The 16,926-nt window shown below is 39.1% G+C and overlaps 1 protein-coding gene across 1 annotated transcript; it reads left to right on the forward strand.

The window, feature by feature from the left end:
• The first annotated feature begins 9,422 nt into the window (after window positions 1-9,422).
• On the forward strand, window positions 9,423-13,583 carry LOC135605125 (vicilin-like seed storage protein At2g18540). Its single transcript, XM_065094848.1, has 2 exons — window positions 9,423-11,125; window positions 13,348-13,583. Exon 1 carries the CDS (start codon window positions 9,808-9,810, stop codon window positions 10,669-10,671), a length of 864 nt encoding a protein of 287 aa, XP_064950920.1. The 5' UTR covers window positions 9,423-9,807; the 3' UTR covers window positions 10,672-11,125; window positions 13,348-13,583.
• The last annotated feature ends 3,343 nt before the right edge of the window (window positions 13,584-16,926 follow it).

Here is a 16,926-nt window from a genome sequence, read left to right on the forward strand (position 1 = left end):
ATGTTGACGAAGACCTTACCAAAAGAAAGACAGGAGATATGCCGACAGTTGGTCGGCATGGCTTCACATTAAGGAGTCATGGGACAGCCTCCCTTATGGGCTGAAGGGGGAGGTTGTTGGGCTAGCAGCCCAAAGTGGGTTCAGCCCATGGTGGGCTTTATGAGCCCACAACCCACACCCCTTTGACCTAACCCTAGATCAATATAAGGGGGGTGTGGGAGCTACGTTTTAGATGCAGAAAATATGCAGAAAAGAGGCAGCAATGTGGGCAGCAACGTTGACATCCTCGTAGCAACAAAGAGAGAAGAACAAGGCAGAAAAACAAGAGAAAGAAAGGGAAGAAGACAAGAACAATGCAGAGATACTGTTCTTAATCATCTAGCAGTGTTCTCATCTCAGGTTAGATCAAATCTACAGTAGACTCTTGCTGTGATTACTTGGGGAGGTTTTAGATATTGTGGGCAGTGACGTGATCCTTGTATCCCAGTTATTCTCTTGTGGTTGTTGCTAGGGTTTTAGGCAAGAGATTGAGATTTGTATATTCATTATTCTCATAGTGGATTATCTCTAGTTTGCCCCGTGGTTTTTACCCTTCACATTGAAAGGGGTTTTCTACGTATATCTTGGTGTTCTGTTTGATTGTGTTTCCATTTTATTCCGCTACGTATTATGGTCTTCTAGTATTTGTTCATATACAAAGGTTATTCCTCTTTATATCCCCATCATCAACAATCTCCCCCTTTTTGATGATGACAACCACTTGATGACAGAGTTAACCTTAACTCCCGGAGTTTAAACAAACTCCCCCTATCAATATGCCATATTGATAGAACCTTGAATTCAAACTGAATTCAAGTCATTGAAATATTCATCATGAATACTTGCAACACATATCAATATGCCCCGGAGTTTAAACAAACTCCCCCTATCAATATGCCATATTGATAGAACCTTGAATTCAAACTGAATTCAAGTCATTACAATATTCATCATGAATACTTGCAACACATCATCATGAACATATGCATAAAACTTATGCATCACATGTCATGTCATCAACATACTTCTCCCCCTTTGTCATCAACAAAAAGGAGAAATACCACAATCAAGTGTTTGTTATATGGGTTCAACTTATTGCATGAAAAACATAATATTAAATTTTTATCATCATGCAATCTAGTAATTTTACAATATTTTAGAACTTGCAAGCTAGCAATTTAGAGATGTTCAAGAAAGCAACTAATGCTTCTTGAAATATGCAAGTTTTATAAGCTAGCAAATTCAAATATATGCACGATGGCATATTTGCTTTTCTTGAGATAGGCACGATAGCACATTTTTACATTTTCTTGATGTTTTAAGCTAGCAATTCTCAGTGATGTTCAAGATAGCAATTTCTTCTTTTTTGAGAAGTGTAATTTTTGCTTTCTTCTTGAATTGTGCAAGCTAGCTATCTCCCCCTTAGTCATTGTTAAAAAGAAGGGAATACCCTTTTTAAAGAAGGGAAGACCCTTTATGTCAATTTCTAAATCATGACAAAGGTGAGTAATAATCTTATTTGTGCATCATCATATTTTCAAATTAAAATATGCATATTTTCAAAAAACTTATATTCATTCATGTACGATATTGAATAAATCGATCAACATTATGAGGATATCATACATTATACTAAAATTTTTAACTATTTGTCAATATTTTGATCATGATACCAAACATTCATCATTTAGAGTATTTATGATGCAAAACATTAAATCAATATTTATAATACATCATTTTAGCAACAACTCATAGTATTTTAAATCATGATTTACATCATATATAATACATCATATCATAATTAGAAAGCACAAGTATTGCATACATCATTGCAAATCATAAATGTTTCATATCATGATGATATCAATTTGTCAAATTATATCCTACCATGCATGATCAAAACTTCTCCCCATTTGTATTTCATGCATAATTTCACTTCATCACATTAGGAGTATCAAGAGGAATTAATTGGGTGATGAGATAAATATTTCACGAATACATGGAATTATATAAAAAATCATATCATAAGTGTTTCATACATTCATATCATCACATGAAGGAATATAAACAAAAATTAGTGATGAGATATTACTTCATGAATACAATAAAATTTATATAGCATATCATGGTTTATTAGAATTAGTCTTCCTTTTGGTGAATAGCAAAAAGAATAGTAGGAGAGCAAGAAATATTCAATCGTCAAAATCATGATTCATCTAGAAAATTCTCCTCTTTAAATATTCAAAGAGAGAATCATGATGAACATTCTTGGTTTACATAAAGTTTCAAAACATAATTATCAAGATCATGAACACTAAAGGACTATGAAACATCTCAACAAATCTCCTTTTAAACAAAAAACAATCTTGATTCATAAAGGATTTCATGTTATAAATTTCAAGAGATCAAGATCGTGATTTCGATAAAAATTTATTCAAATTTAAATCATCAAAATCATTATCAAAATCCAAGAGATTCACAAAGATGATACAAATAGATTCATCAAAATCAATAAGATTGAACAAAATAATTTTCAAGAATGTTTTCCTCTTTTCGATTGTTTCAAAACATATGATTTTGTTTCATTTATGCCAAATAAAAACATGTGTCATGTTTAAAACCGAAAGAGTAAGATTTATTTCAACAAAGATCAATAAGGTACTTTCATTATGGTAAAAATCAATAATCCATAAATCGTAAGATTCATCATGCATAATTTGGAAATTTATTAAGCATAATCAATATGCATGACACTAAAACATGGTTTCAAAATGTTTAATATGTTTATTACACAATTTCATCATTATACATCATTATATATATAACTTTACAATGTCATGCATAAAATCATCAAATCATAGTATAAAAATATTAATATTTTCATTACAACTTTATGCATCATTAAGTATACAATTGTCAAGCATGACACTTCACTATTTCATATAAGCATGCCTATTTCATTTATGTCAAATCAAAGCATACATCATTTTTTTTTAAAGCCACTTTTATGTCAAATCAAAAAATGCATCATTAAGCATGATCATTATGCATTACTTCAAATCAAACATGATTTCATTTAATTTCAAAATATTTATCATGATAGAGCATATAAGCCAAAGAAACTATTAAACATAAAGTATATTCATCAATGATGGTTTCATTGAGTATAAAGTATTTTCAACCAAAATTATTTGTTATTTATTGCAGTCATACATTTTTCTTTTTAGGTGAATCTATCTTTTCATGCTTAGTTTGCATACAAAAGTTGTGCATCATTTTCGAAAGCAACTTTCATCATGGTATAAATCGATAATCCATAAATCGTAAAAGATCATTATGGAAATCATCAATAATCAATAAACTATAAATTACCCAAAACTCATCATCATTATGCATAGCCTCAAAAAATAAATTTATTAGGCATGATATCATATTTCATAAGGTATTTTTAATCAAAATCATTTTGTTTATCATAAACATACAATTTTCATGATTATTTTCAAAATTACTAGAATGATAAGCATGATTTTAATTTTTTTTTATTTTCATGTAATTTTTAAGAAAAGTAATCCTAAAATAAATTAAAAATAACTCATGAAAAGTATTATATAATTTCAAAATAATTCAAGAGAGTTGAGTTACTTACCATGTAGTTGAAGCTCGTGAAAGCCCAATTCGCCGTTTCACCTTTGGAAGTTCTTAATTCATTCTTGGTTGCCTTCCTCTTCTTTGGCCTCTTCCTCCGTTCAAGTTCATTATTTATTTTAAATTTTTGTTTAATAAACTTATTAAGATTTAGTGTTCGAAGTTCAAGTTGTTCATTGTCCTCCTTACTTGAGTCATCGCTCAAAGTGGTATTCATTTGTCTAGGGTTCCAAATCCTTCCTGTTCTTTGGAAGGTGATTTTGTTCATCATGTTCATCGTGTGCATTGTGCACCATTTCATATGTCATCAACGAACCAATTAGTTCTTCAAGTGGTAAGTTGTTTAGGTTTTTAGCTTCTTGTATTGCAGTTACTTTTGAATCCCACTTCTTAGAAAGAGAACGCAAAATCTTGTTTACGAGTTCAAAATCCGAAAAACATTTACCAAGAGCTTTTAGATTATTGACGACATCCGTGAAACGGGTGTACATGTCGCCTATAGTCTCGCTTGGTTGCATTCGAAAAAGCTCAAAATCATGCAATAAAATGTTAATTTTTGGATCTTTAACTCTAGAAGTGCCTTCGTGTGTGATTTCAAGTGTGTGTCATATGTCAAAAGTCGTTTCGCACAAAGAAACCCGATTGAACTCATTTTTGTCCAAAGCGCAAAATAAAGCATTCAAAGCCTTTGCATTTAAAGAAAAATACTTCTTCTCCAAATCCGATCATTTGTTCATCGGTTTAGAGGGAAGTTGAAAACCGTTTTCAACAATATTCAATAAATCCAAATTCATAGAAATCAAGAAAACTCTCATTCGAGTTTTCCAATAAGTGTAGTACAATCCATTAAACAATGGTGGACGAACAACCGATAAGCCCTCTTGAAAGCCATGAAGAGCCATTTCTCTCGGGTGTAAATCCAAAATGAGAAATACCGGGCTCTGATACCAATTGTTAGGATCGGAGCGGCACTAAGAGGGGGGGTGAATTAGTGCAGCGGATTAAAATGTCGGTTTCGACAAATCTTTCATACGATAAAAATCCAACTCGGAAGTGCTTAACTTGAAAGCGTATTCACAAAGTTGTGCAGCAAAGGTAATGAGGAAATAAAGCAAGTAGGAATGTTTGCAGTAATGTAAATAGCAGTAATGAAATGCAAACCAGAGATTACGCCGATTTTAAAGTGGTTCGGTCAAATGACCTACATCCACTTGCGAGGCCCCTCTTCGATGAGGCTCCCACCTTCCACTAGCAAATCTCTTGAAGGGGAAGGAAAAATACCCCTCTTACAACTTTTTGAGAAGCAATTGATTGAGAGAAAGGTCTTAGAAAAGTCTTAGCTAGTCTTGTTTTCAATTTGCTAGTGTTCACCTCCTTCTTTTTTGCTGAAAATCTGTAAGAGAGTGAACCGCTTGTAAAAAGTTATAAGAGAGGTATTTTCCCTTCTCCTTCAAGAGATTTGCTAGTGGAAGATGGGAGCCTCATCGAAGAGGGGCCTCGCAAGTGTATGTAGGTCATTTGATCGAACCACTTTAAAATCGACGTAATCTCTGGTTTGTATTTCATTACTGCTATTTACATTACTGCAAACCTTCTTACTTGCTTTATTTCCTCATTACCTTTGCTGCACAACTTTGCGAATACGCTTTCAAGTTAAGCACTTCCGAGTTTGATTTTTATCGTACGAAAGATTTGTCGAAACCGACGTTTTAATCCGTTGCACTAATTCACCCCCCTCTCTTAGTGCCGCTCCGATCCTAACACTATAAACATGACCCTTACTAGGATAATGTTTAAAGATTTGTTAACTATATTAATTTTTTTTAATGTTTCTTATAGTAACAAATTTTCTCTATTAAATGACTCTAACTCTTCACATTGAATACAAGGAGTTAATATACACTTATTATGCTTATTTTTTAATTTTTTAAGTTCACTAAAAAGAGAAGTATAATCCTTTTTCAATAATTTATATTTTTTACTAACTATTTAAATTCATCAAATAAATCATAAAAAGTACTTAATAATTCATCAAAAGATAAATGAGTTTCGATTGAGACACTTACCTCATTACCAAATGTCATTAATGTGTAGTTAGTAACTTCTTCTTTATTGGTTGGCTCCTTGTCTTTGCTATTCATAAGTGCCCAGCAAGCCAATCATTTGAGTGATGGCATGTGTGACTTGATACGCTGTTGTTTTGCTTATTATATTTTGGCATTTATCACTTTATATTGGTTATTGCATATATGCATGTATACATTGTGATGTCCTTGGATCTGTGCAATGGAAATCGGATCATGATGAGGTCACGATGATGAGACCGATTCACCTATAAACACAAATCCTAAGTAATCCCGGTCATAGGTTACTCGAGAGAGACATCGAGATAACCGGACAGACTGATGTGCTATATACCCGTCCATATAATGGATGTAGCTAGTCTCATAGCTGCTCATATGGGGACATTAGGGATATAGTACAAATGCTCATTGGAGAATGAGTTCACTGATTGATCTGCTTACAGAATGTTGGATGGTTGATGATACCTTATTGTCAGATAGTGATTCTGCAGTCCTAGTTGTGTATCTGGTTCTTAGACTTGAGACATCAAGGATGTCATGTATGAGTGCTCAATTCTTTGATACCGGACTTATAGGTTTAGATATCCCAAATCTAGTACAATCGGTCATCAGGAGTGGCAGTCAACCATACGAGGGCTATTGAGTGTCGATAGAGGATCATCCACTCTCGATGTCATGAGTGGAATATCCCATATATTTTTGCTCAGACAAATCCCTAGCTATGGTCATTCGGATTGAGAGAGAAAGAGTTCTCCGGGAGAATCCGATTAGAGCAAGACTAGAGTAGAAACCATATGGGTCTGACAGCACTATACCCGGTATATGGTCTCTGGGATATTAGATGGATGAGGGACTAAAGGTACATGGTAAGTGAGGATAAATAGGTCCAATGGATTGGATTCCCCTATATCATCTGGGGACTACAGCGTAGTGGCCTAGTACGTCCGTAGTCGATGAGTCAAGTAAATTATTCATTGAGTCAGAAGGAGTTCTAGCAGGTATGACTTACGGCCAGCTCGATATTGGGCCTAGAGGGTCATACACATATGGTAGGCATTGCAATGAGTAGAGGTTCGGATATGAGATATCCACCAAAGCCCCTATCTTATTGGATATACAATAAGCCTTTGAATTATTGGATCCTATAGATGAGATCCAATAAGAGCCTATAAGAGATTATTGGATAGAGATCCACTATTCTAAGAGGCTTGGGTAATTGGATAAAGATCTAATACCCAATAAGGGATAGATTCATTAGGGTTAAGTTGATAGGGGACCTCTATAAATAGGAGGGATTCAGTGGTTCATAGGCTAGAGCCTTTGCTTGCCTCTCCTACTCTCCTCCCCCTCTCCACCTCAAAGCAGGCCTGGAGTTTAGAGGAGCATCATCGCAGTTCTACTGTGTGGATCACCGCTAGAGATGAGGGCGCTTGACCTCCTTCACCCTCTCCTAGATATTTGTAAGGATTCGAGGATATACGATCTTCCTAGGTAACATAATCTTTACTATACGTAATTTTCTGTTTTGCACGTTTTGTGCATTAATCTTCGCACGATGATGAACAAATCTTTACAAAATTAGAGATTTTATTTTCTGTTCTTCCGCTACGCATGTGATATCACCCATAAGATTTCCCAACAGTCTTTGGATATACTTAAATCATCCTAAGTAGCTTGAGCACTTTCTTTTTATTTGGTAGCTTTTTTACTTGGAGACATTCATTTTTGAAGTGCCTCGGCTTCTTGCATTCATAGCATAATATTTGGTCTTTTTTTAGTTCATTTTTGTTATTAATATCTTGTTTTGTTTTGTTTCTTTATAAGAATTTTTTAAACTTTTTTGTAAGGAGTACCAAGTCATCATCATCATCATCATCACTTGAGTTTTCACCCAAGTGGCCTTCTTTGGTTCTAAGTGATATTTCCTTCTTATTCTTTGGAAGGTTGTTCTTAAGTTCATCATGTGTTATATACGTTGTTTCATATGTCATCAAGGACCCGATAAGTTCTTGAAGCGAAAAATTATTTATGTGTTTTACTTCTTGTATTGCTATTACTTTAGGATCCCAACTTTTTGGAAGAGATCTTAATATCTTGTTAACAAGTTCAAAATTAGAAAAAAATTTACCAAGTGCTTTGAGACTATTGATGACATTCATAAAATGGGTGTACATGTCTCCAATGGTCTCGCTTGGTTTCATGTGAAATAATTTATAGCTATAAACCAAAAGATTAATTTCTGACTCTTTAACCCTACTTATGCCTTCATGTGTGAAATCGAGTGTGTGCCAAATATCATGTGTAGTTTCGCATATAGGAACTTTATTAAATTTATTTTTATCAAGAGCACAAAACAAAGTATTCATCTTTTTAGCATTCAAGGAAAAAGTCTTCTTTTCCAAATCATTCCATTCATTCATTAGTTTGGAAGACTTCTCAAAACCACTTTCAATAATGTTCCACAACTCGAAATCTATAAAAAGTAAGAAAATTCTCATTCTAGTTTTTTAATACGTGTAGTCCTCCCATTAAACAAAGGAGGATGAGTAATAGAAAGACCCTCATAATTGCTAGTAAAAGTAATTTCTTTTGGGTGTTAAATCAAATGAGAAAGACCTTAGCTCTGATACCAATTGTTAGAACTAAAATCGACACTAAGAGAGGGGGGTGAATAAGTGCTTACAATAAAAATTACATCAATTAAGAAAAACCTCAATGATTTGAAAAAGCTTGATTCGATGAAACCCGTTTCGGAAATGATATACAAAGTGTGCTTCACTTGAAGTAAATGTAATAAGCAATTGAAACAAAGAACAATAATAATGAAGAGCAAAAAGAGAGTGCATACCGAATTTATAGTGATTCGGTCATCGTGACCTATATTCACTCTTAATTCCTCTTCCGCCTAGTCTAGGCAGTGCCACCGCTTGACGTGGCTCCAAGTGGCTAAATGGGCCATACAACCAACCCAATTCAACTTTATTTTGAGCTTAATTGGCCCCTAATTGAGTTAGTAAGATTTCTCCTAAAACTAACTCAAATTAAAGTCCGACTACGATCAGGCTAATACAATTACGATACAAGCAATCTAAGTTGTCCGGCATGTCAATTGTTCAACCGAACTCTTATTGAACTTCCGACGGACTCCTAGTGAACTTCCGATGAGCTTTCGGTGAACTCCCAACGAACTTCCGGTAAGCTTTCACTACATCATCTGATCCTTCAATATATCCCCCGATTTATCCGACTCGATGCTCGATCATTGACTCTTGGCCAACATTCGATTCTTCTTTAATTATTTTACCTTTTTCACATTTGTAGTTAGTCCTGCATCACTTATCTCAAAACATGAATTAGATTATTAATTTATCAATTGATTTCATCATCAAAATCTGAGATTCAACAAGAATTGCTAGCTTACATATATCAAAAGAGAAGTAAGAATTGCTAACTTGCATATCTCATGTAATATCCCTCGCTTTTAAAAATTATTAATAAAGATTTATTTATAAATCGGAGGATCTATATGTAAATATAGAAATTTCAAAGACTAAACTGTTAAGTTGTAAAAAGAAGTAAATAAAGAAAAACCGAAAATTTCTGTTTTATCCCACCGCCTCCCACGCACTCTCTGTTTCTTCGAGAAACAAAGAGGAGCGGTGGGGCATGAGGAGTGAAGAAAAGAAGAAGAAGAGGGAAAAGAAGAGAGGAGGAAGAAGAGAGGAAGAAGAGGGAGAAGAGAAGAAGAAGAAGAAGAGGAGGTGGCTGCAGCGAGGGCTGCAGCGAGGAGTTGTGGGGCGTGGGGAGAAGAAGAGAGGAAGAAGAGGGAGAAGTGAAGAAGAAGAAGAAGAAGAAGAAGAAGAAGAAGAAGAAGAAGAAGAAGAAGAAGAGAGGAGGATAGCTGCGGCAAGGCTGCAGCGAGGAGGTGTGTGGCTTTGGGGAGGAAAAGGGAAGAGGAGAAGAAGAGGGAAAAGAGAGGCAGCTGCAGCAGCCAGGGCTGCAGCACCTCTGTTTCCCGCAGGTGGAAACAGAGGAGAGGATGTGTGGGGCGTTGAGGATGAAAAGGGAAGAAGAAGAAGAAGAAGAAGAAGAAGATAGCTGCGGCAAGGCTGCAGCGAGGAGATGTGTGGCCTTGGGGAGGAAAAGGGAAGAGGGGAAGAGGAGAAGAAGAAGAAGAGGAAGAGAAAGAGGTGTGATACCTCTGTTTCCTGCAGAGGAAACAGAGGAGAGGGTGTGTGTGACGCCGGGGAAGAAGGGGCTGCAGCTGCGGCGATGGCAGCTGCAGCTGGAAGAGAAGAAGAAGAGGAAGATGAGCAGGGGAGGAGGGAGAGGTTGCGGCCGTGGCTACGGCCGCGACTGCAGCAGTTGCAGCGGGGAGAGAAGAAGAAGAAAGGAAGGAGAAGGAAGAGGAGAAGGGAAAGAAGTAGCTGCGGCTGCGGTTGTGGCAGCTGCAGCTATGGCAAGGAAAGAGGAAGAGAAAAAGGAAAGGAAGAAGAAGATAAAGGGAAGGAGAGGAAGAAGAGAGGAAGAGGAGAAGGGGCTGCGGCTGCGGCGATGGCAGCTGCAGCTGTGGCAGGGAAAGAGAAAAAGGAAAGGAAGAAGAAGAGAAAGGGAAGGAGAGGAAGAAGAGAGGAAGAGGAGAAGGGGCTGCGGCTGCGGCGATGGCAGCTGCACCTGTGGCAGGGAAAGAGAAAAAGGAAAGGAAGAAGAAGAGAAAGGGAAGGAGAGGAAGAAGAGAGGAAGAGGAGAAGGGGCTGCGGCTGCGGTGATGGCAGCTGCAGCTGTGGCTGGGAAAGAAGAGAAGGAAAGGAAGAAGAAGAGAAAGGGGAGGAGAGGAAGAAGAGAGGAAGAGGAGAAGGGGTGGCAGCTGCGGCAGTGGCAGCTGCAGTTGGAAGAGAAGTAGGAGAGGAAATAGAGTAGCAGAGGAAGAAGAGGCTGCGGTTGTGGTGGCTGCGGCCATGGCTGCGACTGCGACTACGGCAGTTGCAGCTGGGAAAGAAAGGAAAGGAAAGGGGGAAAAAGGGGCTGCGGACGGGATTGCGGTCGCAGCGGCAGCGACTGCGTATGCAACAGTTATGTCTGCGAGAGAAGGGAGGAAGGAAGGTAGTGCGGTGGAAGGGGCTGCGATTGTGGCAGCGGCAGCGGCGGCGGTTGTGGCAGCTGCGTTTGGGAAAGAAAAAGAAGGAATGAGAGTAAGAGAAAGCAGGTGACTGTGCCTCGATGTTCGACACGTGGTGTAGTTGCGAAGAAAGGAAGAAAATGGGAGCACAAAACGAAACAGAGAGAGGACACGGAGGAAAAGTAGAAGGATTTGGGCTAGCACCTTCTTTGGATCTTCGGATCGAAATCCTTGAAAGGCAAGTTCCCTGACCGTTTCTCCTATAATTGCTCTGATATTTCTTATTGCAAGTTCCCTGACCGTTTCTCCTATAATTGCTCTGATATTTCTTATTGCAAGTTCCCTGATCGTTTCTCCTATAATTGCTCTGATATTTCTTATTGCAAGTTCCCTGATCGTTTCTCCTATAATTGCTCTGATATTTCTTATTGCAAGTTCCCTGATCGTTCCTCCTATAATTGCTCTAATCTTTCCTATTGCAAGTATCCTGATCGTTCCTCACTGTCATTTTTATCTCTACATTTGCTTTGAATATGAGGAACTTTGAATTGTTCTAGCCTTGCATTTGATATATCTCCTGTTTAGACGTAACGATTCGAATCTGTGCAACTTCTGATATTCTGACCTTTTGATACCGAGCTGCCTATAAGTCTTTGTTGGAAACTCTGATTTGTTCAAAATTGATTTCATTGGAAACTAGACTCGTAGACCTTTCTTTGATATATGGATTGAAAGATTTGGAATCCAAACACCTATCCAATTATCTGTTGAATCTGACATTATGAATTCTGCCAACAGAGATTTTGTTCTACGACACTTGCTTACCAAATTATTTGTAACTCTCTCTGTTGGACAGTTCAATTCATATGAAGCCTGTCTTATCTAAAAGTATTATCCAATGATTATTTCTGAGTAAATTGGAGCACGATTGATAGTTTGAATCATTTGTTCAATGTGCCTTCTGTATTCTGCTAGAAATCGAGCTTTGGTCGATTTCTCATATTCTGGTTTCATTCCTTTGGAAATTGATATCCTTTAGCCTTCTTATTCAATTGAACTTTATATTACTGCTTTGAATTCTTGTATGCTCTTGTCCTTAAAATTATTTGCATTCTTGAAAACTGTTGTGTAACGTTTATGCTATATCGTATTGACTCATATAGGCACATATATATCCTATTGTTCCGCATTTGCTTTCGATATGTGCCTATTCCAGTTTCATTCCTTTGGACATTGAATTCATCAAATCTTCTTATTGAATTGAGTTATATGTGATTGCTTGGATTCCATATGTGCCCTTGCTTTCAATTCCTTTCAAATCTGAATATACTTGTGAAAGATTATTGCTTACTTCGGATTGACTCGTAAAGGCACATGTACGCTTTGTTGTTCCGCGTGTGCTTCCGATATATGCTGCTTATTGTTAAAACTGTCCTTTTGTACTCTGGTGTGTGGGATTGTCTGGACCTTTGCCAGAAATGGTAAAGGGTATGCGCTATTTGCCCGCTATGTGGGGTCCCGCTATGAGGGATATTCTGTTTGCGCTTGTTGCCCGCTACGTGGGTATGTGATTAGAGCCTGCGATGCTCTGCCGGCCCCCTTTGACTTCACCTAGACGTGGGTGGATGGAGCTCCCAGACGTGGGAGACTTTTGTTAGGTGGTCATTCAGAAATGGATGAATCACATTCTGACTGAGATCCCACTACACCCTCTATATGTTTGATATGACATCCAGAGTTTTGGTGAGTTTGTTTCTGTTCATACTCTGGATAAGATTGATATGATTGCAACGTCAAGGATGACGTTTGAGCTCTTGTACGATATGTGTACCGATATGCTCTGAAAGGCTTCATTCCCTAATGATTTTGTTTCGAAATGTTCCATATGCCGTTGATATGCTTCGGAACATTTTATATGCCATTGATAAGCTTTGATATGTTTCCTTTGTTTCTGATATGCTCCAATTACGCTGTGCTCCATTTGCTATGAACTGATATGTTCTTATATGTCCTATCTGCCATTGATATGCTCCGATTACTCTGTGATCCATTTGCTATGAACTGATATGTTCTTATATGTCCTATCTGCCATTGATATGCTCCGATTACTCTGTGATCCATTTGCTATGAACTGATATGTTCTGAATTGTCCTATCTGCCATTGATATGCTCCAAATTACTCTATACTCCATTTGCTATGAGCTGATATGTTCTGAAATGTCCTATCTGCCATTGATATGTTCCAATTACTCTATGCTCCTTTCGTTATGGATCAAATATGTTATGAATGACATGATACGTATGATTTGGTATCTATTGAGATGGTATCCTTGAGAATTCTGGTATTCTGCTTTGCATTACGATACCTTACTCGCTTCAAACTGTTCCTTTTGTTCTGAATATGCTTTGTCACTTGCTGAGCCGTTTTTGGCTCACTCTGTTGTTATATAAACCTTTCAGGTCAGCTTGTCACTCTTCGAGATGTTTGATTTGGGCTGAGGCAGTGGATAGCTATTCAGAATTATGGGCAAGTCTTGTTGGTTGTTATGCTATTGTTGTATAAGTATGTTTTGTATGTAATGAAATGTTGTCGATGAACCGAAATGGATATACTGTGTCAAAGTGTTAGGAGATCTCTCTTATTTGGAATTTCTGAATGTTAAGCCTAATTTATAATGATATGAACTTGTGGTGAATAGTTGGAGTTCTGATTGTATAAATTATTTAGCTTGTGGATTTATAAATGTTGTTCATGTTTGTCAAGTTGGCTTGGGTTGCCATAAATGTGAATTATCGAGTGATGTGATATATGATTATAAACTGCACAGGTTTTATGGATGTGAATATAAATAGAATGTTTTCAGTGTCCTCAAACGTTAGTTTGGATCCTGGATTGGTCTGTGACGAAAATTTTAAAAATCATGGATATTTTGAGGGGCGTGACATCTCAAGGGAAGCAAAATTGCTAAACTTACACATCTCTAAAACTTACTAGCTTGTATGTGCTAGTCATAGGTGCCCAGCAAGCTAATCACGTGAGTGATGGCACGTGTGACTTGATATAGAATCTTTTTGCTTATTATATTTTGGCGTATATCACTTTATAACTATTGCATAAATGCATACATATATTGTGATGTCCTTGGATTTGTGCAATGGGAATCAGATCGTGATGAGATCACGATAACGAGATCGATTCACCTTTAAACACATATCCTAAATGATCCCGGTCATAGGTTACTCGATAGGGACATCGTGATAACCGGATAGACTGGTGTGCTGTATACCCGTCCATATGATGGATGCAGCGGGTCTCATAGCTGCTCGTGTAGGGACACTAGGGATACAGTACAGGTGCTCATTGGAGTATGAGTTCACTGATTGATCCGCTTACGGAATGCTGGATGGTTGATGATGCCTTATTGTCAGACAGCGATTCCGTAGTCCTAGTGGTGTATCTGGTCCTTAGACTTGAGACACCAAGGATGTCCTGTATGAGTGCTCCACTCTTTAATACCAGACTTATAGGTTTGGCTGTCCCTAGATCTAGTACAGCTGGTCATTGGGAGTGGTAGTCGACCTTACGAGGGCTATTGAGTGTCAATAGAGGATCATCCACTCCCGGCGTCATGAGAGGAATATCCTATGTGTTCTTGCTCAGACAAATCCCTGGCCAGGGTCATTCGGGTTGAGAGAGAAAGAGTTCTCCGGGAGAATCCGATTAGAGTGAGACTCGAGTAGAAACCGTATGGGTCTGACAGCACCATGTTCAATATACGGTCTCTGGGATATTAGATGGATGAGGGACTATAGGTACATGGTAACTGAGGACAAACAGGTCCAATGGATTGGATTCCCCTGTATCGTCTGGGGACTACGACGTAGTGGCCTAGTACGTTCGTAGTCGATGAGTCGAGTGAATTATTACAGAGATAATAATTCACTGAGTTAGAAGGAGTTCTGATAGGTATGACTCATGGCCAGCTCGATATTGGGCCTAGAGGGTCACACACATATGGTAGGCATTGCGATGAGTAGAGGTTCGGATATGAGATATCCGACGGAGCCCTTGTCTTATTGGATGCAGATCCAATACCTACTAGGGAAGGACCCATTAGGGTTTGACACGGGATCTCTATAAATAGGAGGGATTCACAGCCTCATAGGCTAGAGTCTTTGCTTGCCTTTCCTATTCTCCTCTCCCTCTCCACCTCAGAGTAGGCCTGGAGTTTTGAGGAGCGTCGTCGCAACCCTACTGTGTGGATCACCGCTAGAGAGGAGGACGCTTGACCTCCTTCACCCTCTCCTAAGGATCTGCAAGGAAACAGGGATATACGATCTCCCTAGGTAATACAATCTCTATACGCAGTTTTGTGTTTTGCGGATTTTTGCGCACCAATCTTCGCACGACGACGAACATCTTTTTGGGAATCGGGGATTTTGTTTTCTTATTCTTCCGCTGCGCATATGATGTCGCCCCCAATGATTACCCAACAGTGGTATCAGAGCTAGGTTGTTCGTGCGAATGATTGGTTTTGAACCGCGTGTATTGTGTTTAGGAAGAATTTTGACGTCAAAATCATTAACGCAAAAGCAAGGGCAGCAACAGTTGCTGCCCTCGATCTGCATGCCTGCAGCCACCTGCAGCGGCAGCCGCAGCCGCAGCCAGGCAGCACAGCGCCGGCGCATGCGCAAGCGCTGTGCCTGCAGTAGCCGGCCGGCGGTCTGCTTGCAGCAGGCTTGCTGCTGGCGGGGCAGGCAACCCACGGGCTGAGGCGCCGTAGGGCAGCGGCGCTTGCCGCCGCAGGGCAACGACGCGCGACGCCTGCCGCTGCTGCTCCCGCGGGCGAAACCCCCCCCCCACAGGGGCGGCCGCCCGGCGGGACAGCACCGCTTGCGGAGGCAGCGACGCCCGAAGGGAGAGCCCACCTGCAGCGGCAGCGCCGCCAGCGAGCGTGCCGCCTGCAGGCGAGGGCAGCGCCCTCGCCCCGCCGCACAGGCCGCCGCCAGCAGGGTGGCGGCGGCGGCAGCGGTAGCAGAAAGAGGGAAGTAGGGTTTTCTGGGAAAAAGACAATTTTGCCCCTCGAAATTTGAGAAATTTCAGTTTCTGTCTTTTGTCCAAATTACAAAAATACCCTTAGGAATTTAGAAATTCCCTACATGTCCCTGATTTCAGAAAAATATTAATTAATTAAAAGGTTTAGTTGATTATTATTTTTATTATTATCTAGTAGTCCTACATGATGATGATTATTTATACATGTGATGTATGATGTGTGGACGGATGATCATGGACCGTGTGATGTGTGTACTTGTGATTATTATTATTGAGGTCTACGAACCTCCATTATATTTCTCGTTTATTGTCGGGCCTGCGTGCCTATGATTAAGTTGTAATCACATGAGGAGGCGCAGCAGGAGCGTGGATGCGATAGCGGGACCCACGAGACGGACGATCGTGATGCATGGAGATGCATCAAGATGTCGACGAAACCGACGAGGACGAGATGGACGATCACAGGGCATGGAGATGCACCGTTGCACATATAGATCTTGATGTGAGTGATTAGGCCTACTGGCTCGGGCCTAATCATATTAGGTTGTGGTCCATGATCATCTGGTGTGATTGCTTATACACATACTAGATATGTATATATATTTGCATGCGATGTAGATATATATTAAATATGTATATGTATGACATGTCATATTAGGAGACCAAATCATAGAAACATCTCTCGATAATATTAAGTCGGTAAACGTGAGGCAATTAGATTGACCCACGTGGCCTTCCATCGTTATGAGTAGGAACCGATTCCTAGTGTAGGTTGAGTTGGTCGAGTCCCTCGAGACTCACCTATATCGCGATTCGCTATCTTGCTTACGACATAGAGATGTCACCGGTGACCTGAGGGCATGGTATGCTTGGTCGAGTCCCTCGAGGGTATATCATCAAATCAGACTCATCTTGTAACGAAGGTGTTGACTTAACCGAGCATCATGGTTGGTCGAGTCCCTCGAGGCCATGGTGATTCGGAG

The sequence above is a fragment of the Musa acuminata genome, chromosome BXJ2-2 (genome assembly GCF_036884655.1).
Source record: "Musa acuminata AAA Group cultivar baxijiao chromosome BXJ2-2, Cavendish_Baxijiao_AAA, whole genome shotgun sequence".
In the NCBI taxonomy this organism is placed as follows: Eukaryota; Viridiplantae; Streptophyta; class Magnoliopsida; order Zingiberales; family Musaceae; genus Musa; species Musa acuminata.

Excerpts from the sequence above, each read along its gene's own strand:
- LOC135605125 (XM_065094848.1), top strand. The coding sequence starts at position 9,808 with ATGTGTGGGGCGTTGAGGATGAAAAGGGAAGAAGAAGAAGAAGAAGAA.